We start from the raw sequence: 26,217 nt of genomic DNA, 5'->3' as shown, positions 1-26,217 counted from the left end.
TGCTATGGATAAAGATAAGAATGAATGAACTTCAAATATTGAAGAAATAAATACCTCAGTTCTTCCTCAAATGTCGGCCAACATCTCTTCCATCTGTACAAGTAATTTTGTTAAACCAACATAACCGAGAAATTCACCTTGGTCCAAGGGCTTGGTAATTAGAAGTGCATCCATCTGGGTACACAGTAGAGAAACACAGGCGTCCTTGGTATTGGCAAGGGATTGGTTCCAGAACCCCTTCAGATACCAAAATCCATAGATGTTTCAGTCCCTCATTTAAAATAGCATAGTATTTACAAATAACCTGTGCATATCTTCTCATACTTAAGTCATCTCTCATTTATAATACCTAATACAATGTAAATGCTACAAAATTATTGTTAACACTGAATCACTGAATTGTTTAGGAAATAATAACTTTAAAAAAAGGGCAATATGTGTTCAGTGCAGAAGCGATTTTTTTTCAAATATTTTTGATCTGTGATTGACTGAATCTGCAGATATGGGACCTTGAAGTAAAAAGGCACCAATTGCAGGGCTGGGGTTGTAGCTCAGTGGTTGAGCGCTTGCCTTGCATCTGTGAGGCACTGGGCTGGATCCTCAGCACCACATACAAAAATTAATTAATTAATTAATTAATTAAGATTTTTTTTTAAAAAAAGCACCAATTGCATATGTACATATGGTATCTGATTGGGATCTCCTATGTGGGGGAAATGACTTAATTATTTCATATAATATTAAGTGTAGTCTACATATATGTATCATGTTTTATATAATACATACTCCACCTATATAAATTACCATAAACAATACCCTTTATATATTTTTCTACAATTTTATTAAAACATGTGCCATGATTACCATATCATATGTAGATCTACCCCATGTTAATAACAAATATATGTCCTTTTCAAAATTAAAAGTACTCACTCTTGCTGAGGTACAACTGCAGCATAGGGATGGCTCGTAGAAGCCATCAGACCACAAGCACTCCTCCCCCACTCCCGCCCCTTAGAGACCAGAGGACTCTGCATAGTGATGAGGATGAGGGAGTGCTTGCTCATCAACAGGTGCAGTGCCAGCGTGGGCTGCGGAGGGACAGGCTGATGTGGCTGAGAGAAGTGGAGGATGCAGCAGGAGGGGAGGAACAGAAAGACAAGTGGAGAGAAGGCAGGAGCCCATGGCTGCATTAGTCAACGACTGCAGTGAGGGGCACAGAAAGTGAGAAGGGCTGCAGATGACGAAGGTAGGGACAGGAAGTCAGGAGAGACAGAGCCTTGGTGGAGAAGCATAGTGGGCAGCCCAGTAGCATCCTGGAAGGGCAAGGTCATGGTCAGAAGGGAAGCTGGCCCCAGGAAGCTTCCTCTTTCCCCTCAAAAAGGGTAGTAAACTTATCCTCCAATGGTTTTGCCACATGGCTTTCCAACAAACGGGAGCATTTGTATGTTTCCAAGTGGGACTTGTTTATCTCCATCTGGAGTCTCAAAGTTCAAAACAGACTTCCAAACAAAGGGACCCTCTGCTCCGCAGTTCTCAGTCCTGTGCTCTGGCAAGGAGGGCGGCAAGGTCCTCGGCTCCCCTGATGATTTTCACAGCCAGGGCTACAGAAAGCCCCACCCCCAGCTTCCTCCTGCGTCTTTCCCCTCCAATTGTCTTGAACATCCTCAGGGGGATAGCTTCCTAAGTTTCTTTTAACCCTTTTCTCCCTATCCTTATAACTGTGCAAGGAAAATGAGAATGTTTCCCCCATGAAAGCTACTGAGCCTCATAGGGTTGTCCAAGATCCAAAGTTCTTTCCTAAAAATCCATCAGCATGCAGTTGGGTGTGTTCTTAAAAAGAACCTACTACAAAAGAACTGGCCAGTTAAGCTCCCTGTAGTTGGAAAATTCTGAAGGCACATTTTCATGGGCACCACTCTATTTCTACCCACCATTGTCACTGAGGGTAGGTATAAGTAGTGAAGGACAGTCCTAATAGCAGACATCAAGACTTCATTTGGCATGTAACACACTATGCATTTTAATACACAAAACACCCAAAAGGTAGATGCTCTCATTATAACCAATTTACAGATGGAGAATAAAAGATAGAAGCTGAGGTTGGTCCTCCAGGAGGGTAGAAGCCTTGTCTGTTCTGTTCATCATTGTATTCCCAGCAGCCCGCACAGGCTTGAAACTAAGTAAGCATTCAATATGCAGTGATTTGTTATACAAAATTACATATAAGAGGAAGTGAGGGGAAAGGGAAAAAACAAGGGGGAGAAATGAATTACAGTAGATGGGGTAGAGAGAGAAGATGGGAGGGGAGGGGAGGGGAGGGGGGATAGTAGAGGATAGGAAAGGCAACAGAATACATCAGACACTAGTATGGTAATATGTAAAACAGTGGATGTGTAACCGATGTGATTCTGCAATCTGTATACGGGTTAAAAATGGGAGTTCATAACCCATTTGAATCAAATGTATGAAATATGATATGTCAAGAGCTTTGTAATGTTTTGAACAACCAATAATAAAAATTAAAAAAATATGCAGTGGTTGAATGAATAGATGAAGGAATACCATTCTTTATTCGACTGTCTGTAATCTGACATTTTTTTTTAACACAGAATCTTTGGGCAGTAAGTAAATACATTCATGAAATAGCTCTATTAACTCGAACTTTCTTGGTGGGGGGAATATATTGAATAAGGAATAAATCTCAATATGACTATGTAGGTAATCTTTAAAGATATCTTTTGGAATAATTTAAATACTTATTAATCACTTATTGTTTTAAAAGCTATTTTAGGTCTCTTCATCTCAATAGCAAAAATCTGTTTGTGAATCCACAGGAATAGCTGTTTAAAAGACTAAGCAAGGGAGTCCATAGCCTAGAAATCTTCATTCTTTCTGGTATCTCAGGGCTTGTTATGTATATGAAAGCCTGAAAATGACTGTGAAGAGGTTAGAGCTATTTTTGCTTCCACCCCACTGGAAAAAAAAACAAAATCTTAAAAGCTATCAAAATGTGTTCCAAATCCACTGACCTTCAATTTACCTAAAGATTCTTTAATTGCTATCATGCTTTGGGGTCATTTTCCACTTTGTGTAAGATAGAAATACTGGACTTAATCTAAAAAGTGTTCTTTCTCTAGTTTTAAGAGTGTGGCTACTTTACCTTCCCTGATACGCCAGACTCTAGTGCACTGAGTCACTCTTACACAGAACTGAGCTAAAATTGAGATCTGGTCCAGGTCTGACAAAAAATGCTGAGTGTCATAGATCAGATAACTCAGCTTCTCTGGCCCACTGTTTCCTTGTCTAATAGTTGAGGGTATGAGTGTTCATAGTTGTTTCTTTCTTTTTTTTTTTTTTTAATTCTGCCTGTGTTCTTCATTAATGTCATCATTTCTATGGACAGGGATTTTCCCGATCTTGTTTTTCAACACTCGAAAGTCACACTTCATTTATCATGAATTACTTTCAGAAGGTGGAGGTTTTAGTAGGAACAGGAATGTAAAGAACCCCACCCTATTTTGGTCAGTTGCGACTAAAAATATTCAAAAAATAAATCTCTATGATACACGCCTATTAGAACTAATTACCAAAATAACAATAATAATAATTTGGGGTAAGAACTAGTTGACCATACAAAAACTAGGGTGGATCCGTGAGTTTAGTCATGAGGTCACATACTACTGCTTTCCTCAAACGGGGAAATGCCTGGGTGGAGGTGCCCAGTCTACCTTAGAGCTGTGTAGTATGAAAGTCTAAAAAGATCTGTTGATACCTACTGTTCTAGGTAGTTGGGGGTAGGAGGTTAACCCTGCTGGCAAGACCATTCCTTCATGGAACTAATGTTCTAGTAAGAAAGAGATGAATCAGTGCTAAGAAGGGGCACGAAGAGAAAGGGTGGAAAGTGGGGACATAGGTACAAGGCTATGGGAATCCTCGATACCTCACGCACCGGTCCAGCCGCCTTCTTCAGGGGAGGAAGACCAGGCCCACACAGCAGTGACAAGCTCAAGACTAGACTGCACCCAGCTTCTCAGCACCAGGGCTGGAGTGGGAACCCTCTTCTCGCAAAGTCTTTCCTTCCCAGCCCCTCCCAAGAAGTTTCTTTCCCTCTCATAGTTTAGCCCGTAGATCCTGTATCAAGAGAAGAAAAACAAGCACTCAAGCATCCTCTTGTTGGCCCCAGGACACCAGGGTCCCATTCCAAGCCCCAGGCCCCCAGGAGCCAGGCAGAAGCCCAGCGGGGCGGGGCCTCGGACTCGCGCCCGCGCGTCCAGCAGGTGGCAGCAGCGAGCGGCCGCGCCCCCCGCGCTGCCAGCCCGTGAGCCCTCATCATGGATGGCGAGCTCTCCTATTTCGCTTGGCTCGCCCTGGAATCCCAGACCCCAGACGACGGGCAGGATTCATGAGCCGGTCGCAGGGGCCAGGGCAGGAGCCTCTGGCTCCAGACGCTGGCCGAGAGGTGGGTCCCGGGGCGGGTCGCTGCTCCCCGAGGCCGGGCGGGGACGCGCTGCCCCCGCCCTGCCTCCCTGTGGTCCACACCCCCTTTGGGCTCCGGAGCCGCTGGGCTGGAATAGTGCGGGGTGCGCGCGAGCAGGCGCTGCCAGCCCCGCTGCTGCCCGGTGTTCGGGTCCCGGGCGCGGGGGCACCAGGCCGCCGGTGTCCCCGCCTCCTCTCCTTCCTGCTCTCACCTGCGCCTGTTAGTCCACTCGCCTTCAAGGCCAGTGGCTCCAGCCCAGGCGGAGAGGGGACAGCAGAGGGAGAGAGCACCTGAGGATACAGAGCTGGCCCTGGACTGCCTTTTCACCCCCAGGTGATGAGTGAGGTCGAGAGAACGGAAGATTTAAAAAGCAACCGGGGCCTCCGTATTGAATGAAAGACCCAGTGCAAAGGCATCACCATGAACACGAGCAGTAAGTGGATCCTCCTCTCCTTTGCCATGGGAACAGGGGTGGGGGCGGGAGGTGCAGGAGCCTGCGCGGGGCTGCCTGGAAGGAAGAAGGAAGCCTGGCATCTGCGTGGACATCTGACCTCGGACTCCTTTGGGTGCTTTCTGAGCCCTCTGACTGAGGAATGGTTTTGGGGTCTGGCTTTTCGTGATGATTTTGCTAATGTTTACTCAGCGGCGCCAGTTGCCTCTGTCGGAAAGGCTGCTGCTGTCTCCTTCTAGCAATGCCTGGGAAGGCCTAGGCAGCAGTATGTGGCCATTGTCTGATGTGGGGGCTCCAAGAGACCTCTCTGCACACATCTGGAAAGCCGTGGAGCTCTTATCCATGATCTGCCGAGAGCAGGGAAGCTGGCTTGAGGATGGGTGGGCATGGACAGGCAATGGGATAGAAAAGAACAATTTGATAAACAAATCTTCATGAAGCCACCTTTGAGTCTGGAGGCTGTGAAAGATCCAGTTCCTATGTCCCTCAACCTGGTGAGGCCAGGGCTGGTTTCTCTACCTACCACAAGCTTGTTGGCCACCCTGAGAAACCCAGAAAGGACAAGCCCTTGGGGCCATATTTCTAACATGCCAGAGGCCATAAGTCTTACAGAACCAGAACCAGACATTTTGCTTCTGGCTTGGGCCTCTGCTACAGAGAAATGCATTCAGCAAGACAAGGAGGCAGTCTCTGTCTTCAGTATAGTCCCCTGACTATGAGCACAAATTGGTACCTTGGGAGGGCACAAATAGGTTCAAGTCTCACTCTCCTGGCCCTGTTGTGAGCTTGGCTTGTCTAGGTCACTCCAGCATCAGTTGGAGGGTGTTGATCCAGAGGACCCCTACCAACATTCACTTCCCTGGATCTCTGACTTTGTTATTAGTCCCAACTCTGCATTTCAGATTGTTCATCTGTAACATCATAGAGGTTGTTAGAGACGCGTCTAATCTAAAAATCTACTTTTTTTTTTTTTTTTCTGAAATAGCTAGAACTGAAGCAGGGCCAAGAAAAATCAGTACCTTACTGAGACCTTACTCAGCCCAAACCCACTATTTCCTCACCCTCCCTCCATTTCAAGGCCGTTGGCATAGAGAAGAGGAAAACAAAACAAAAGCCACTGAGATGGAAATGAAATATATTTATTTACTATGTGTTTGTGTGACTCATCTCTGCTGTCTTCCTTTGTGTATTGCATATCTATGCTAAGAAAGAGAGTGAGCCTGGACTCCCTCTGCATTTTACAGCCCAAAATTTTGCCTCTTGATTTCGACTGTCTAGAAGGATGGCCTCCTACCAAGCTCAGGAAAGGAGCAAAACCCTGTAAACCCATTCACACATGTTTGCATCTGTGTGCTTGCAGGCAAATAAAGATGTGAATTACTGTCAGTTTTTGCTATCTCTAGGGGTGAAAAAAAGAAAAAAATGTATTTATGGAAGTCTTTTTCCACTAAATGATAAAAGAGAAAAACAGCTCTTCTATTTTTCACAGAACTAAGGAGGGCAATAAGCGACTGATTCTGCACTTTTCAAAAAGAAACTCTTGGTAGCAACACTGAATATTCCTGTAAGAAGGAAGTAGAGATTTTCCTTTTATTTTTTATTATTTTATAACAATCAAGAGAGTTGAATACTGCAGAAGATGAGGACTGGCAAAAATGCCATTCCAGCTTCACCTACTTCCTCTAAGCAGGGAGAGTGTTTATTCTGCAGGAGTGGGAGAAAATAAACAACAATGGCCCAGGTAGCCTCAGGAGTCCCTGAGTTCCCCATGAGAGGAAATGCTTCTGTGAGTGGTTACCTGGGGGGACACTGTGGGGGAGTCTCAGGTTCAGGGCTTTGCCACTGGACTCAATCATTATTGAGGTTCCTCCCAACTCTGAGAGTCTGCAAATGGAGAGACTAGAAATCAGACCTCACAGGAAGGACAAGGCCATGAGGTCACTGGGACAGAGCGTTGACAGGAGGTCCTTAGCAGACCTGATGTAAGCAAACTGCTCCCCTTTGAGAAGTGAAATTTCTTCTGATTCTCAGACCGGAAATTGTCCCTAATAGAAACTCCTACTTAGTTTCTGTCTTCCACTTCCAGTCATGGGGACCTTGCTCCTCCCCCCCCCCCCCCCCCCCAGCTATGGCCAGGCACTTTCCTGCTGCCTTTCAACCAAATTCTCCCACCAGAGCAGGGGCATGGTATTATTATTCCCCTTGAGTAGGTGACTTCGTAGCTAGTATGTGGTAACTTCAAGTCATACTGTTAACTGTTGGCTTGTGAAAGGTGTTGGGAAGTGTAATGTTTAATAGTGGGTACAATCCCTAATCAGTGGTTCAAATGCCAACACTCAAGAGCAGATGAATCTCGAGCTTGTTTCTAAATTCCTAATCACTTCATCTGGAGAAGAGCAAGGGTTGTAGTCTTTGGGCAACTATAAGAGTTGATAGGGCTCAGGCCCTGGAATCAGGGTGTCCTGAGTTCTGTTCTTTTTCTTAGCTGTGTGGTTTTCAGCAGAGTTGTCTCACCTGCAAAAATTAGAAGGGAATGGAGACTAAATGTTCATGTTTCATGTAAAATACCAAGAGGGGGACCTTCGCTGTGGACATGTCCACAATGGGATAGTCAGGCCACCACAGTTACTCTGGTGATCACTGGGTCCATTAGTCACTGTTGACTTTAGGACATTAGCAAGGAGGCCAGTCAACCTTGAAGATCTCACACCTTCACTATGAATTGAGAAGCATACCCGGAGTGTAATTTTTGAGGATTGAATAGGATTATAAGGAGGAAATGCTTTGTGAAAATGTGTAAACTGTTGTTCTTAGTAAGAAAACCATTTCTCAGTGACAGGAATAGGAACAGGCTCAGTCAGTGACTCCCCAGTGTGAATTTTTAGAATCCTTTCTTCTGAATTCACACTGAGCATCAGTAGGCTAAACAGCAGGCACTTGGGAGACAGGGGTTAACTTGGGGTGGATAGAACAGGGTGGCAGACAGACCTGTTCTGGTCCTCAGAGCCAATGAGGGAGGGGGAAGGAGGGAGACTCAAAAGGCAGGAGCAGGCCACCAAGCTTCAGGAAGCCCGAGCTCCTACCGAGGTCTCCACTTCCTTGGGTGAAGGACTCCAGAGGAGGGCAAGGTAAGCAGGTCAGGGGTGGCACTTTGACTTCTTGGGGTACCTCCATCATCTGGCCCTTCTTTCCTCTTCCATGCTCCCAACCGAATTCCAAGACCTGTCATCTGTCTCCTGACCTCCTGGGGAAGCCCATAACTGGTCTCCCATCACCCACTCCAGCACCTCCTGTCCTCCCCGTCCACTCTCTGCAGTACTCTCTGTGGGGTCCACAGCCTGTCCTTTCTTAACAGCCCCGCCTCTTCCACGTAGCACCATTCTCCCCGCACCTGTTCCAATTGCCTCTTTCCATTCCCTCTAAAGCCTTGCTCCTGCCCACTCTTCTTGGGAAGTCCCCTCCTCACACAGCACCAGCCCAGCTCCTCACCCCCCAGAGCTGCAGAAGTCCTCCCCAGCCTCCCAGTCCAGCTAAACACCCCCTCAGGTATGCCCACAGTACATCTTGCCCTTTCCTTCAGAGCCTGGTCTCTGTCATTACACACTCATCCATGTGGTGAATGCATTGAAGCCCATCTCCCTAAACAGTCAACTCTACAAAAGCTTTGGCTTGTAGCTGTGGTCTGCAGCCCCCAGCCATGATGCATCCTGGGATGTTTCTTTATGCCAGTTTGTACATCGGCCATTTTCATGAACCCAGACCACTCCCTCTCACCCAGTTCAGATCCACAGGGGCACCATCCATCAAATGTACAAGTTCTCAGGCAACCATCAATCTTTCGTTATTCCCTCTTGTCTCTCCCATTCCTAGGTTGACACCAGGAGTTCCAAAACCAAGGGAGCCTAGGTAAACCCCAGTGAGCCAAAATCCCTGATCTGTGTCCTATAAAATGTTATGCTCCTCACCCACAATTCCTAGAGCACCTGAATGCTATGGCTTTCCTATGTACAAAGCCCAGGGCTGTTCATCCTCAGGATTGGGTAAGCATCGTGTGTACCATGGACAATGGTACCATCCATCCTCCCTGGTTTCATAGGCTTTCTCCTGCCTCTGAACCTTTCAATGCCTCTGGCTCTTTCTTCACTGTGGATTGGCATGCTGTTAAATTACTTTTCTTGCAACAGACTTTGCTTTTGTTTAAGAGGGTATTCAAGGACCACGTAACCCCACAAAGGTTTCACAGGACACTAAGAACCTGAGCTTTGTCATATAGATTCCTGAGTTCAAATTCAGGATCTATGATGTATTCTGTGCTCTTGGACAGAACAGATTATTTCTCTGAGCCTGAATTTTATCCTGTATAAAAATGTGAGCGATAAAATGCCAACATGCAAGGTTCTTGTGAGGATCAAGTGGAATACCATGGGTCTCAAGCAAGTGGAGTTGAATCCAAGGTTGAGTTGACATTGAGTCAAGCAAAGTTCTGAAATGACAGTATCATAAAAACCAAAATCTCTGATTGAAAATTTGCCTGTTTTACTGGTACAGTAGCCAGTGCAGGGTTTTGTACATAGGAAAGCCATTAACGTAACAGGAAAATCATTAACCTGGTGTTGTATATGACTTAGGTTGAAAATGGCAAAATAGGAACTTAAGATCTTAAGTGAAGCCGAGCATGGTGGCACATGCCTGTAATCCCAGCAGCTCAGGAGGCTGAGGTAGAAGGATCATGAGTTCAAAGCCAGCCTCAGCAACTTAGTGAGGAACTCAGGGACACCTTGTCTTTAAATAAAATACTTTTTTAAAAGGGCTGGGGATGTGTCTCCATGGTTGAGCATCCCTGGGTTCAATCCCTGGTACCAAAAACAACAACAAGGTCCTAAGGAAGAGACAGTGGCTCTGGTTCAGAAAAGGTATGAGAACCAGGATTTGGGAGGTCATAAGGTAGAAATTGGGGGAAAGAGCCTTTAGAAAATAGACTGCACAGCCTAGAGCCTGCTCCTGCTATAGGATGGAGGAGAAGAGGATCCTTTCAGCTAGGGTCCTGGCAGGGCTGGGGAGGACCTCAGTTGAAGAACTCTTCCCATGTGTGCAGGAAGGGTGTAGGAAAGCAAACAAGGAGAAGCTGGGGCGGCCCACTACTAGGAGGCCTATTACCCACTTCCCCACAATTTGCCCCAGCATGAAGGGGTGAAAGAAGGAGCCCAGAGACCCAGATGGCTGTGGGGTAAGGGCTACCTGACCGGACCCTTGGCCCTTGGCTCCAGGAAGGCAGCAGCCCAATTCCAGGGAAGGAGCCTGAAGGTAAATATCCTGACCTCTCTCCTCCCTTCCCACAATGGACTCCCTATTGGCCCCATTTAACCAGAATCCAGAGGACCAAGAAGGCAGTTGACCCCCGTGATGGTGCCTCCCAGGGTATAGTGTAGGTAGGAATGAGGCTAGTGGGTCTGGAATAGACAAGGGGTTTCAGAAGAGAGGACACCCATGGTAGAGCAAGGTAGACTTCCTCTGTCAATGTCAGGAGCTCTAAGGATTCCTTAAGAAAAGGTCCTATTCTAGACACAAGCACAGGAGTGAACCTTAGATCTGTAAAACAGATAAAATTGAGGTGATGGTACGTTATGAAGAGAGAAGAGTTTTTTCTTGGCGGGATGGTGTTTAAACAGTGCTTCCCAAATGAATGAAGCGATTATAGACAAATGATCACTTGAGACTGAGGGGGCTTCCAGGAATAATGTAAGCAACAATCTTAAAATCATCCAACATGAGTATAACACATCTCTGAAAATCACAATGTGATTTCAAGAGCACTTGGATTACATACAGGAAGTGATATCAATTCTGAACTCCAACTTTCCTATCTGGCAAAAGCTTTATCTTGCTGAGATAGCATCTGCTGTGGTGAATGGTCACCAACTGGCCCTCACCCAATGTTAGCCAAAGACCATTGTGAAAGAATAGAAAATAGCCAGAAGTATGTGAGTGCCTTTGACTTTAGGGGTATTTTGCCAAGTGAATTGTCATCCTGTGGTTCTTAAGGGCACAGACTGGAGTGAGATGGCTGGGTTTAAATTCCATCCCTGCCCCTTACCTGCTGAGTGTCCTTGGTCAAGTCACTTGCCTTCTCTGTACCTCAATTCTTCATCTTTAATGATGATCAGTGGGGTGGATAATAGTGCCTCTCTCATGGAGCCATTATCAAAAATAAATAAGTTTGTACTTGTGAATTGCTAAAACCAGTGCCTGGCATATTGCAAGTATTCATAATATGACTAAAATTAGTATATGTTAGTTTATGAGGGCAAAGTATTACAAACTTGGTGATTTAAACAACAGGAATATATGGTTTCACAGTTTTGGAGGCTAAACATCCAAAATCAATCGTTGGCAGCAGTGGTTCCTTCTGAAGGTCTCTGTCCAGCTTGTGGCTCTTCTCCCTATATCTTCAGCTCTTCCTTCTGTGGGTGTCTGTGTCCAGATTTTCCCTTTTTGGTAAGGACACTGGTCATATTGGATTAGGGCCCATACTAATGACCTCATTTTAACTTGATTAGCTCAGTAAAGACTATCTCCAAATAAGGTCACATTCTGAGAAACTAGGTGTCAGGACTTCAATGTATGAATTTGAAGGGGACACAATTCAATCTCCTACATCGTTTCTGTTAAGGAAATGACTATTTGAGGAGAACATTCTCCTACTGGTGTGGCTTCCCCCCTGAATACCAGCAACTCCCCAGGGCTAGTGTCAGATGCTGACAGTTAATTATTAGATACAAATGTCACAAAAGCCATCCACCTATTCCTGATGTTGAAATACTAATTTTGTCATCCCTTATGGACACAGGTGGACCCTCTTCCTGTGAGCCTGAAAGGAAGAGTTCACATGTCAGAGGGCCCCACATGGGAGGACTGCCGGTGACTTAGTGTGTCACAGGCAGTCTGTGTGCTGGAACACACTCCCACCCATGCCCACACAGGTCATTATGCACAGCTGTGGTGTTAGGATAACACAAGGGAATTTACAGGCAAGGTACTGGTTTTCAATCTCCTTAGTCCCTGGGGAATAAGAATTGGATCATTTGTTCACCCAATAAATATTTATTGAGTATAGGTCTGCACCAGGTATGATACTGAGGACATGGAAGCAAATAGAACCAACATGGTTCTTCTTTCAAGGACCAAACAGGTGGGCAAAATGTTCCCCTTGTGGTCAGCATCATAGGACATGTTTTATTTGCCCTATGCCAAGCGTTGAATAAATTTGAATTATTACCAACATTGAGAAATTGGGAAATCAAAACTGGGATTTCTAGCTTCTCTTAGAAAAACAAAACCATGAACCTGCAGCCCTATTTTCCTAGGTGACAGTGATCAGTAGGCGTGCTAGCTTTGGACGGGCATATAGCCATCTCTGCTTTGCCACCGTAGCTGACACTTCCTATTAAATTACACAATGACAGCTTAATATTTTTTTTACATTACCTTGTCACTGTTGGCATCTGAATTTTTGAACCCCAGTCTGGTAGATGACCCATATAACATCAAATGTGGAGAAGAGATGGAGAAACTGCAGCTGATCTGTTAGATTGTGGGAGAAGGTCCTGTCTGGAGTGGGCAATTGATTAACACTGCCCTGCTACTGAAGTGCTCTCCAAGGGAGCAAAACCCCACTCCAGGACCTGATTTCCCAGCTGGCCCATTCCCAGAAGGGCAATATCATATCCTACAGGATAAGGCTGAGTATATTACAGGACACACAGTGTCCTGCCTCCAATTGGCTTTAAGGAACCTAGTAGTAGGAGAAGGGGCCTAGAGCAAAGGAGACGATTCTGGCTCAGAGATCCTAGCTGTGGGAACCTTTTCCAGCTCAAGAGAAGACATTTGAGAGGCTGAACCATTCCATGGTTGTTCTGACATAGAGAAAATGTGTGGTCTGGTTGAGGACATATAGTCAGTAGCATGAACTCTGTGTCAACAAGGTCAGCGGAAATAGCCAACCCACCAGAAGCAGTGCTGGAAGGCTACAGCAGTGATCTCACGTGGTCATCAAAGACCTTTCCTAGGACATAATTTCTTTCACTGAAAGCATATTCTTCCCCATTCCCATGGAGAAAATCAAGATAGCAACTAACTCACAGAAGCAAAACACAGTGCCCGGTACCAAGCAAGTGCTCAAAAGATATTTGATGAATTAATTCATTAATGGAAAAAAAAAAAAAAAAAAAACCTGCTCTCTCTGCTAAGCCCTAGGATAAAGATAATAAATGTATTTCTATGAAGCCATAGGTTCATCTTTCTGACTTTCCACTGAGATTCTAATATGGATAGCCCAGGGCTCTTCAAATTCAACCTAAATTGGATAAACTTGTTCTCCTTTTAAAAAAAGAAAAGAAAAACATGTTTCAGCTCTTATGGAGCCAATTGATCCATAGAACCTCCATCTACTGAGTCGTCTAAGTTAGGTGAGAAGCAGTCCTCTTCCACATTTCCCTTTCCTCCACGCTCCCATGTTCTGTCTTTCACCACATCTGGTTACTTGTTCCTCTAAAGCATGTCTTTACGTCTTCGCCTCCTCCACCCCCATCACTTCCCAGCATCCACAACACCAAACAGGGCAGCCATGGGAGAAAGAGGATGAGGAAGGTGAGGCTGATCAAAAACTCAGCAAGAGCCAATAAAGCAATGTGGGCTGCTAAAAAATGTGCTTTGGGGCTTTGTGGACTTAAGGAAATCAGAGCAACAATCTGCAGAATTCCAATTAGACTCTTTCTAAAGCATTATGTTCAGGAAGGACAGTGCTCAATGGGTGCATGCCTGGGAAGGAGTGACCAGGTGGAAGGACTTGAATCCTGCTAGGGAGAGAGCACTGAAGACAGCAGTCAGCTCCACTCAGTGGTCTATCTGCCTGAGAGTGTGGATGATCCCTTGTCAATTTCAAAGGACGCTACTGGGTTATGCCAGCTCCCTAGACATCTTCAGGCCTCTTTCCTAAGTGTCTCATCCGTCAGACAAGGGGTACCTACAGGCTCCGTATTGCTGTTCCAGACTGTGGTTTCTGCTCATATGCTTGTACACCAGCCCCACCCCATCTCCTGGCTGAATTCCACTCTCTCCTGCTTGTATTTCCAAAGCCTCTTCCTTGCATCTGCTTAATTTTGTGCAAAGCACAGGTCTTTCTCCATGGGCTGTTATCTCTTGCCCTTACCAGCAGGGCCAATGAAACGACTGCTTTGCAATAGTCTAATGACACCGTTGATCTATTTTAAGCACCTGAAGCACACTCCACCAAGTGTCAATCTCCCTGCTACAAGCTGCTCTCAGCATGCAAGAGCAGGGGCTGCCCAAGGTCTGTTCCTGCATTTTGAGATCTGGGGACACAGCCCAGGGATCTCAGCCCTGCCTGTCTGAAAGTGGTCTAAGGTAACCATGACATTAGATATTTTCACAGCCAGCATGAGTCATTCTGGAAAAAGAATTGCCTGCGATGTCAGGTTTGTATGGTTCAGGCACCTTAGGCAACCATAAATCCCTCTTTCAAAGGGCAGAGATGGAACCTGGTACTGACACAGTGGGGAAAAGGGACCTGGCAGGCAGCATTTCTGAAGCAAAGAGAAGTCTAACCCCGTTAGAGATGCCTTAACCGGGGACTAGATTTTTTTCTTGCCCTCATAGTCCAGAGACATTTTTCCCCCATGCTAGGCTATCTGAATGCAGATGTTTAGCATTTGCATTTACCTTATTTAATTCTCACAGCAATCCTATGTGGACCTTCCCTGAATTCTATATCTAAGGAAGATCCCCACATTACATTGGATCTCGCTATTCTTCATAGAACTAGCCACAGTCAATAATTATTTTGTTCATTAGCCCACTGATTTCATTTGCATCTCTTATCTACATCATACTCTAAGTTCCATGGTGGCTATGTGACAAACCTGCCTGTTTTGCTCACTGTCAAGTCCTTCGAACACAATGGTATTTGCTGGGGAATGATGCTCCCTACAACAGCACTGGAACACAGGCCAACCTCCTCACTGGCATTAGCCCACTTTTCCTTCCCCAAAGTCTTGTGAAGGAGATACTAATATTATTCTCATTTTACAGAAAGGAAATGGACTCAAGAAGCAACAGTTAGGTCCAAATCTCAAATTTAAAAGAGAACCTTGAGTGAATGTATGAAAGAATGAATCAAATGGGGAATATTTCAGTATCTTCATTTTTATATGAAAGAAAAATGAGTCTCAGGTAAATCAGTTGTACAAGGTCGAGTGAGCAAAACAGCAGTGACGCTAATATCTAAGCTATGTCCATCTGACTCAAGGACCTCCTTTCCCTCCTACCTGCTCCTCCTTTTCACCATCTTTCCCAGTTTTTCCTGTGATGAGGGCACCAGGGGAACACATGTAGGATGGCTGGTCTTGCAGGCAGATGCCCCAGCACTCTTTGCTCATTCCATTACCTCACTCAATGTTTTCTTTTATTCCAGCTCCTGAGTCCTGGCCCCTTAGGTTGGAACTGGGGTCCAGAGCAAAATACAGAGGCATAAAGCATTTGGGGAAGTGTCGGGAAGATCAGTTTGTGTATAATTTATAGGGTGTAAGAAACTAAGGCTGTGGGCTTGGTGAGGATCAGATCTTTGAGAGTTTTAGATTCCAGACTCAAGAGTATTTGTTACAATTGACAGTGAGGAGTCCTGAGAGGTTTTGAGCCAAGTTGTGACCCGACCAGGGCTGTGCATTATTTAGGAAGATCTCCTGGCAACACAGAACTGATGCATCACAGAGCCCAGAGGCAGAGGGAGGTGGGGGGAATGCAGTAGAGCAGTGTGAGTGGACAATAGAGAGTATGGGCAGGCAGCAAGGATGAGTGGCACTGGTTCTGCTGCCCAGGTCAGCGTCACTGCCCTCAGGCCCATGGTGGACCTGTTATCTGATTCTGATTTCTGGGACTGTGCAAACTGATCCTTTGAACACTAGGCTACTGACCCAGTTGAGAAGCCTAGAGAGTGTGTTTAGTAAGTGCTTGAGCTGTGTGGGCAGACGCCTGGGTCCAGTTTCCAGCTTGGACACTTACTAGCTATGAGGTTGTCAGGGAGTTGCTTGACCTCCCCTAGCCTATGCCTCAGTCTCCTCTCAGGGTGGGAATAAAAGGTGAGCACTGAGTGAGAGAGTGGATGTAAGATGCTTAACCCAGTGCCTAGAAGGTGGAAGAATGCTCCTTAATGATTGGTAGTGATAAAGTGATGAAATATATATATGAATGTATTAGAAAAACTTTCAATTATACAAAGTAATCACCATGTGATATTGGCTTGATACTGTCACCTCTGGATCATTCCAATAGGAATGGGGAACAGAGGCATCTAGTAAGAACCCAGGACTTAGTTAGCTAAAATTTAAGGAGTATTTTATTATGTGTCAGACCCCATTCTAAACACTTTCCATATATAATCTTTTTTGATTCCAAACATGAATCAGGGGTGAAGCTGATGTTGTAGAGGGCAAGTATAAACTTGACAAGTCTATCCATCACTAGTCCTGTTCACTGTTACATCAATACACAAAAATCAATTCAGGATAGATCATAAGCCTAAATAAACTAAAAGCTAAAATTATACAGCTCCTAGAAGAAAATAATGAGTATCTTGTGACCTTAAGGTAGGCAATAACTTTCTAGACACTAAAATCAATAAAAATTGGTAAGAATTCTCACCAACACATTATGAAAGAACATACACAGATGGTGAATATGCACATCAGGGAAAGGCAAATTAAAACCCCTTGTTTACACCAACCCAGTGGCTGAAAATTTTCATACATTTCTGTGGAAATGTAAAATGGTACAGCAACTTTGGAAAGCTGTTTGGTTGTTTCATAAGAATTTGATAAGCGCCTACTTGTGATCCAGCAACGCCTTTCTTAGCTATTTACTCATGAGTGATGAAAACATAACCTGCAAAAAGATTTATGCAAGAATGTTCCTGGCATCTTAATTCATAATAGCCCAAAGCTAGAAACATCCCAAATGCTCACCTACAGAAAAATAGATAATCAAAGTGTGTTGTATTTACACAATGAGTTACTATTTAACAATAAAAAGTGGCCAACTATCGATACACACCCTGCCTGCCACAACATTAATGAATCACGAAAATGCTGGGTGAAAGAAGCCAGACATAAAAGGGCATAGTGAAATTGACCAAATTATGTTATGTGCATGTGTAAATATATCATAGTGAATCACACTATTCTGTCTAATCATATTGTACCAATAAAAAAAGATGTTCGAGAAAAGTATACATACTGTATGATTCCATTTATATAAAGTTCAAGAACAGACAAAACTAATCTGTGTGAACAGAAATCACAATGATTGCTTTGGGTTGGGAGAGGAGTGGCTGATTACAAAAGATTGCAGCAAATTATCTGGAGTGATGGAAATATACCCACATGATTATATCCTGTTTCTGTATGTGTCAAAATTCTTTGTATTTAAGATCTGTGTGTTTTTTGTTACTGTAAATTGTACCCAATTGTGTGTGTGTATGTGTGTGTGTGTGTGTGTGTGTGTGTGTGTCCCCTCAGAAGTCTATGCTTGGAAGCAGAACTGACTACAAATCTTAGCCCAGCTGCTAAGTGTAGGACCTGTGAGGCTTATTTTCTCTTCACTTCCATGGGTCCATGCCAACAGCCTGGCTTCCCTCAAATGGGTATTTCTACTATACCACCTCTAAAAGTTTTTGCTAAATCTTTAAGCATCATACAAATCAAGAGCCACCTCTCCAACTCATCTTTTGCTGCTCTCCCTGGTCCCTGTGTTCCAGCCATGCTGGTCTGGGGCTCACCACCTTCTCTTCAGCCTCAGGTCCTCTGCATGTGCCATTCTCCACTGGATAGTGCTTCCCCTTGGTCTTCTAAAGCTGGCTCCCCACCCTCCACCCTATCATTGCAGTCTCAGCTGAAATATTTTACCTTCAGATTATCTGTCCTCCTTACGCATTTCCTTCATTCTACTTTCCCCATTTTATAAATACCTGTTTGTTTAATTACTCATCATGGATCTTTTCCCATGAAATTATAAACTCCCAAAGGATAGGAAATTGGGCTGCTCTACTCGGTAGTGTATCTGCAGTCCCTAGCACATAGAAATTATCCAGTAAATATTGATGAATAAATAATTGGGCCAATGCACATGAGCTTTAGCATGTGGACTTTGTAATCTTGTACGCAGTGGGGACTTTCTGTTTGGAGTCAGGTCTTCCCTGGGGCTTGGTGGGTACCCAAAAGAGTGACACCAGGATTAAGCTTATCTGGGAAAGCTTTTTGTGTCAAGGGACTCAGGGAAATCTTAGGACATCCTGTTCTTAGGAAGACCCGGATGCTTTCTATTTATAACTATGCTGCGTGGTTCCTCTGTTGGGCTACAATCTGGGGGTTCTACGTGCATCTCCAGGTTGAAATAATTCTGAAGCACAAACAGAGTAACAACATAACACATGGGAATTATCCACCATTCCCTGGGCTCTCCTCATCCCAAACCCAGCAGTGCACCCAAGAGCAAGTGGAATGAATAAATGTCCCTATTTGTCTTCTTGTTCAGCACCTTTCAGTCCTCTGGCCAGTTATGGGCCTCTTAGTCCTAATTCCCTTAATATGTTTCCCTACTAAACAGACCACCTTCTTTGGGGGATTTTCTGGATCTGAATGTCTCTGCCCTTACTGAGGTCATTTCTCACCAAGTTAACCCCAGGTCCAGAAGCTGCCCTTGAACCTAGGGCAACTGGGCATCCCCCATAGCTAATCTGCTCAGGAATCTGAAACCTTCTGTTGGCAGCTGGAATGTGTGTGCTGACCCAGATTATTTTGGCATTATGACATCAGTGCTATGGGGAAATACTCCTGAACTGGTAGCAAAGTCCACTTGAGAGTACAAACTTTAAAGAATGCTTTGGGGAAAATCCATGGTGCTTTAAACTAGGTGAGAAGTCCACCCTTCCTCCCACCTGCTTCCTACATTGACAAAATTCTGCTTCCTCTCTTCCTGCCTGTCCCTTAAAATCTGTATTCTTCGCAATAGGTAATGTCAGTAAGCCCTTTATGTGAGTGGGATTTGAGGCTTCTGTGTTTCTCATTTGAGAATCATCCTGTGCCAATGAGTTTGGGCCTCTGGCCCACATGTTAATTATTGTACCAGAGTTCCTGGAGTCAAGTGAGGACAGGATGCCTCTTTAACTATGGGAGAGATATTTTGATAGGATTTTTGGTTGTTGTTGTTTTTGGGTTTTTTTTTTGCATTAATCTATCTTATAGAGGCTGAGCAAGTAAAAATAATTGTCTGCTTCATTAATATCTACCCCTTTCTTAACACCATACTTAGCAGAGATTTGAGAACCAAATGTTAATGAATCTCTTGCTGTTTCTTAAACTTGTACTGACAATAATCTTTTTTTTTTCCTGCCAGTAGTGCCAGGAAAATCCTCCAATGTTTTAGGGAGCAGAATGGTAGAAGGGGTCTGCTGTGTGCATATGGGTATGGATGGCATATGTGTAGAAAAGGAAGCTCACTACGGAGGCCTGTGTTGGCGTCTGGCACATCTCTTCAGCTTCCTGTGCCTCAGTCTGCTCACCCATTGAACAGGTGGAGTGATCCTTGCCTCACCCGCCTCGTGTAGCTGGTGACAACCAAATGAGGCAAAGGATGAGAAGCTTCAGTCAGCCTCTGTTTTGCTAGTTATTAAACAGATGCCCTCTTTCCTTGGCTGTTCTTTGAAAGAAAGAGAAGCCAGCAAAGATTTGAATACATATTTTTTTGCACCAGGGATTGAACCCAGGGGTACTTAACCACTCTGCCACATCCCCAACCCTTTTGGTATTTTATTTAGAAACCTTGTTTCTAAAGACCTTGCTAAGTTGCCAAGGCTGGCTTTGAACTCACGATTCTTCTGCCTCAGCCTCCTGAGCCACTGGGATTACAGGCATGCACCACTGCACTCAGCTAAATTGCTTTTTTCTTCTTTTGGTTGCTGGATATATTTCTTTTAACCAAATTTAATACAGAATCTGAGCACAAAGCAAATCTGGCTTTATTTGGGTTACAGGTAAATGGGGCAATGTCAAGAGTCAGTTCACTATGGGTCTAATATGTTCATATGCGTCTGTTCTAATTTCAAATATTTTATCCCCTTATTGGGCCATGCATCTGATCATATATTTCAGTGCCTTATTCAGAAAGCATGGTCTATATAACTCAGTGATGATAAAAAGAGACACAGGACAGTAACCATAGGAGAGAGGCTTTGCTGCTTCTCTTTGTGTCTGGAAGGGCAATGAGCAATCCAGACCAAAAAGAAAGAACTCTTTCATCACACCCAGCAGAGCAGGTAACTGGTTTGGGCCAACAGGCCCAGAATGTCACCCTTCAGCTCCTTTTACAGCTCCCAGATGAGCAATCTGGCGCAAGGGCTTAGAGGTGTCTAGGTTGGGAAGAAAATCCTGTGTACCTCTCAGAGGCCTCTTTTTTACCACTCCCCTCGTGCATGCTCTGGACACATGGCAGCTCCTCCTGAGACAGGTTCTACCAATGGCTAACCTGACACAGGCAGCAGGGCCTGAGCAGTCAGGACCTCTCCCCACTGACAGCCTCTGCCGTGGGGTGCATTTTCCAGGATGTGGAACTAGAAGCAATGTCTCCTTTGCAATGGGAATCTCCTGGTAAACAAAGGGAGCAGGAAGCATTGGAGGGAAAAGAAAGAAGGCAAGTGTGACTGCTGGGTGGAGACAGGTTCTGAGATGAGGCTGAGAAGGCTAACAGAGGCTGGATTGCACAAGACCTTGTAGATATTGGCAGGGAGTCTCACTTCATCCCAAGAGTGAGGTGAAGCCTTTGAATGGTGTTAAATGCCCCTGGAGGTGGTGGGAGTCAGGGTTAAGCATCACTGGATTTACATTTTGAAAGCATCACTCTGGCTACTGTTTGGAGAATGAGTGGGGAAAGGAAACCTGTAAGGATCTGTTGGATCCTCCAGGCAGAGGATTATGGGGATGGGAGTAGGAGTAGGTAGGGCAAGGTGGCTTCTACTCTCCGGCCATTCCATGGTCCTGGTTCTGAGTCCTTGGAATCTTTTATATCCTTTGTATACTACTTAAAATAAGTGATTTTGAGCCTATATTAGATTGTATTTTGTTATGTTGGAGATCGAACCCAGGTCCTCATGAATTCTAGATGAGTGCTGTACCACTGAGCTACCTCCCCATCCCTGGAATCTATATTAGTTTGTTAGAGCTGCCATAATAAAATACCATATAACAGGTGACTTAAACAATAGAAATTTATTTTCTTACAATTCTGGAAATGGAAGTCCAAGATCAAGGTATAGACAGGGTTGGTTTCTTCTGAGGTCTTTCACCTTACAGAAAGTTGACTCTCTGTTCCCTGTGTATTCACCCAGTCTTCCTTTGGTACATGCCTATGTCCTAATCTTGTGCATCCCTACTCCCCACCGCCACACATACACACATACCCAGTAATCACGTTACAGATAGTGGAAGTTGCATGACCATTTGATGGATTTCATTTGGGTTTTGGTCTTCCACCAGAATGGTAAACTTGACCATGTTGTGATTTCTATTACAGCGTGGTTTAGCCACAGGAATTTCCTGTACTGGTTGCTTCTTGCAAACAAGTTTGTTTCATTTTAGCTTCCTTGTGGGTTCAAGAAATACCTGTTGTAAGAAACCCCTGTCAAGTTCATCCTGACTGAAAACTTAATTCCTTCTTTCATCCATGGGTGTGTCCAAATGTCCCTTGAATTTATGGAGTGCCCTCCAGGGTATATAGATAAGAATAACATCCCTCCTCCTCAAGTAATTTACAATCTAATGGTGAAACAAAACAAGTGTAAAAGCAACTATATTGTGGGTTAACTGTGCTGTAGGTCAGTGGTTTTCCAGATGTGGTCCCCAGACCCACAGCATTAGCATCATCTAGGAACTTGTTAGAAATGCAAATTCTTAGCCCTAGCCTTAGATCTGCTGAGCCAGAAACCCTAAGGTTGGGGCCCAGCAGTCTGTGCTTGACAAGACATCCACAGATTATGATGCATGCTCATGTTTGAGAACTCTACTGAGTCCTAAGAAGCCTGTCACTGGGCTTTAAAGAAAGAAAGCTCATATGTGGAGGGGGAAGAAGGGAGAATCAGAGAATATTTCTAGAAGTGTGGTGCATACGAGATGGGGCTTGAGGAGTGGGCAGGCTTTTTATATTTATATGTAGATGATCATATTTACTACAATTGCCATCTGCATGTTTATGTATTTCTTTCTACAAAAGTAATTAACAGCCTGGACTCTAAGTCGGAAGATCTGCTAGCTGTCCCTTATTGCATTTTAACTGGCTTGCTGTGAATGGAGGCTTCCACCAACATATGCTCAGTTACAGAGCTGGTAATTATGGTTGGAGGCATTTTGTTGGAGGACTCGTTCCAAACATAGATTGAACCGGAGGTGGGGATTCTACCTCTATATCCAAGACAAAATCAGTTCAAAGCATTCTTAAAGCTCACAGTGGGAAGAAACTCTCTTAGTCATTTAACCTAGCCAAATAACCTCTGAGCTGATCTTGAAAGATAGGCAGCATTAGGACACTCTGCATAGACACACACCTCTTCCCCAACCCACTGAATGATCCTGTGTCAAGAGTGGGAAAATTATGACCTGAGGGTCTGACCTACTACCTATCTTTGTAAATGAAGGACATGTCCATTCATTTATATGGCTATGGCTGCTTTAAAACTATAATATTCGGGCTTTTAACCCCCTAATGAAGGCTTTAAATTAGTAAGAACTCAGATTACAGGTGACCAAAGTTTAATTCAAACCAGAGTTAAAGAATTAATTGACTCCTGTACCTTTGAGGTCCAGGGAGGAGCTGCCCATAGTAGCTATTCTCTTAAGATACCCATGCTGGTTCCAAATGGATAGTCTTATGTGCAGAACCTTCTAGAGATGTCTACACCTCCTGCCTTGAGCTTTCTCCCTGGCCACTTGGTCTATTTAACTGCCATGACTTCCTTCACACCCCCCATTTCATTCCACACAGACCACTCTGCTAAATGCTGATACTTCTTCTGGGGTGGTGGTGGCATCTGCAGTCATCATATGAGCACTAGACTTAGAGTCAGAAGTCCTGGATGCTAGTCCTGACTGCCTTACTAAATAGCAAAAATATGAGCCAAGATGACAGGACACTTTGAAAATCAAAAAATTCTCAACAAATAGAGGGGTGGCTTCCATTCTTTTAGAATCGAAGCATATTTAAGCTGGCACAGGACTAATATTCATGTTATCCTTGAGGCCTTAGTGAAAAAAATGATTCATAAATATGTTTTAGTTGGCTCACATAGTATTTTTTTGTTTGCTTAATACTTGAGCCAACATATAAAAACTCAGAGTTTTGCTTTAAAATCCAGATTTCTGGTTTCACAGAGACCTGTCCCCATATAGCAGAAATTCCCTTTGTCTTTTTCCAACCCATATCACTTGCTTGTACCCATCAAACCTGAACTGATGCTCCCTGACTAAATACAACTATGCATCTGATTCCAAAAGAGATGATTTCACTTCTCTCTGCACCTCATAATCATGCAACCTTAGCCACTCTTCCCTAGAAGGGCAGCTCATTTCATCATGGGGCAACTCTAACTTCTAGGAAGTTTTCTGGATGGTTCATCCTACTCAGCATCCCCAAATGGGTAAGTGACTCACCTCCAAGTCTCCCAGTGGGTCACAAGGTGAAAAGTCAGAGACTCAACATGATTGTGGTCTTTTACCCCATCTGATGGAGGTGTTCTATCCCACAGTCCTTCCCCAGCCACTAACCTAGTGTCCACTTTAGGGATGGCGATGCTCTTAAAAAGTCATTTGGCATCAAGTTTATTTTTTGCTGAATCTCTACTTTTACAAACATTGAACAAGAGTTGGCACACTGTTTCTGTAGAGAACCAGATGGTGAATATCTTAGGCTTTGCAGACCATATAGTTTCTGTTGTGACTATGAAACTCAAACCACAGAAGCAGCCATAGAAAATGCATTCATGAATGGGTGTGGTTGTGTTCCCATGAATTGATTTACAAAGGCAGGCTGTCGGCCAGAACTGATCCTGAGCCATGGTTGGCCCATTCATGCCATAGACTCATGAAATGGGCCAGGAAAAGAGAGATGTAGGTCTGTGTTGTGTGTCCCAATGTCATCTATATTTCAGGATTAGCCCAGATGAAATGTTTTCAAGGAATTCACCCTGATTACTTTGTGGGATTTTATCTCTATAGCATCAAGATTCCTATAGTATAACAGTTTTCAAAAATATTCTGAGTATCTCTGAGAGACCTCGAGACCCTGTGAGGGGACAAGAAGATCAACACCATTTGAATAATATTCCTAAGAAATTATTTTGCCTTTTTCACTCCCATTCTCTCATGAATATACAGTTTTCCAGAGGCAATAGATAATGAGGTCATTACTCTGATGACATTGGTATCTGTGTTTGTATATTTTTGGTTTTTAAAAATTTCTCAAATATGATTTCTAATATGATAAATATTTATAGATGTAACCCACATAATAAAAGCTCTTTGGAGTTCACGGTAAAACTTGAAAGTATGGAAGAGTCCTGAGACCAAACATGTTCAGAACTGTTGGAACTGTAGGACTCTGGCTATTTCCCTTACCACAAAACACTTCTCACCTTATTGTATGGATTTTTCAGATACTCCCAAAAAGAATGTCATTCTTTTATAATAAGTTCTATGCTAATCATTGTATTTCATGGTTGCCCATGAATTCACACAATGCAAGTCTATTTATTTTACAAATGTTTATTGTAAATCATTGTGTACCATATATAATGCCTGGCATTGGGACAATGAGAGATGAGGTCAACAGACACCATCTCTGCCCTCATCAAGCTTAGAGTCTGATGGAGAAAGCAGAGATTGAGCAAATAATCACAACCAACTGTATCAGTACATACTGAAAAATGTCCCCAGGACTCTAAGAACAAATGGCAGTAGGGTTTGTACTGTTGAGGGAAGTCAATGAAGAATCTGTAAGTGGAGGGGATCCTTCTCAAGCTGGATCTCAATCTTGGCATTATTGATATCTTAGACCAGATAATTTCACATTGAGGAGAGAAGAAGCAACTGTTTCACATGTTGTAGGATATTCAGCAACATCTTTGTCCTCTACATACTAGATGCCAATAACATATATGTACATGCCCCAGTTGTGACAACCAAAAATGTCTTTGGGGATTATCAAATGGCCCCAGTTGGGCAGTTGTCCCTAGTTGAGAACTGGTTATCTAGAAAAGAAGTGACATAGAAAGGTTACTCTGGCAGTCTAGGTGACACAAGCTTATGACTGGGACAGGGCTGGGGGGGCTGGAGAGAGGAGGCTGACCTGGAGAGCTATGGAAAGGGTTCATCTATCTATACATGACTTAGTAATAAGTAGACTATGAGAGGACATAGGAAGGGGTCAAGGTGAATTTCATGGTTCATTATGTTGGGTTGACTTTGGTTTGCATAAATGACACTATCACACACTGGATTTGAACCTCAAGGTCCAGGGTTCAGAATCTATGATAAAGTGTGGGGAGACACCTTCAGCCACCTGTCTGCCAGCACAGTCACCTATGTTGTTCATCTCTGTCTGATGGGAGATGGCTCTAATAACAGACCCAAAACAGCTCTTCCTAAAAGAAATGACAACTTCAGAAAAGAAAAGCCATCTGCCAAAGCTGAGTGAATTAAATATGTGTTTAATCTAGCTGTATTAGGACATTATTTCAATGCCAGTTGACTTGTTTAAACATTGGCAATCACATTGGAGAAAACATACTTTGTAATACTCAGAAGGAGATTGGCACGTACGTTATCTTATGACAATGTTTTTGATACAAATTAGTATTAAATATCAAGATTTCTGAAATTCTCATCTCGGGGCTGAATAATGTGTGAATCTTCCTTCTACTCACTAACCTAAGAATTCTCAACCTTGACTGAGAAAAAAAAAACTTCAGAGGAGCTTGTTAAAAATGTAACATCCTGGGTGGGGCCTGGGAATCTGTATTTTAGCAAAATACAGATGATAATCCCAGGTGATTCTGAAGCAGCTAGTTTAACTGTCCACTTTGAGAAATGCTTGTGCAGTGAAAAGCACCTTGAAGGAATTAATTGCAATTTCTTTCCACCACTGACTTCTGCCCTGTGACCCCTTCATTTCATCC

General features: G+C 43.9%; 1 protein-coding gene across 1 annotated transcript in view; it reads left to right on the top strand.

The window, feature by feature from the left end:
- The first annotated feature begins 4,540 nt into the window (after positions 1–4,540).
- Positions 4,541–26,217, top strand: part of Ablim3 (actin binding LIM protein family member 3) — a 109,667-nt gene continuing 87,990 nt past the window's right edge. The window contains exon 1 of the mRNA XM_027949352.2: positions 4,541–4,913. Coding sequence (XP_027805153.1) covers positions 4,901–4,913 — 13 coding nt within the window. The 5' untranslated portion in view covers positions 4,541–4,900. The remainder of the gene's footprint in view (positions 4,914–26,217) is intronic.

The sequence above is a fragment of the Marmota flaviventris genome, chromosome 5, assembly GCF_047511675.1.
Source record: "Marmota flaviventris isolate mMarFla1 chromosome 5, mMarFla1.hap1, whole genome shotgun sequence".
Lineage (NCBI taxonomy): Eukaryota > Metazoa > Chordata > Mammalia > Rodentia > Sciuridae > Marmota > Marmota flaviventris.
This window is presented reverse-complemented; position numbering and strand designations above follow the sequence as displayed.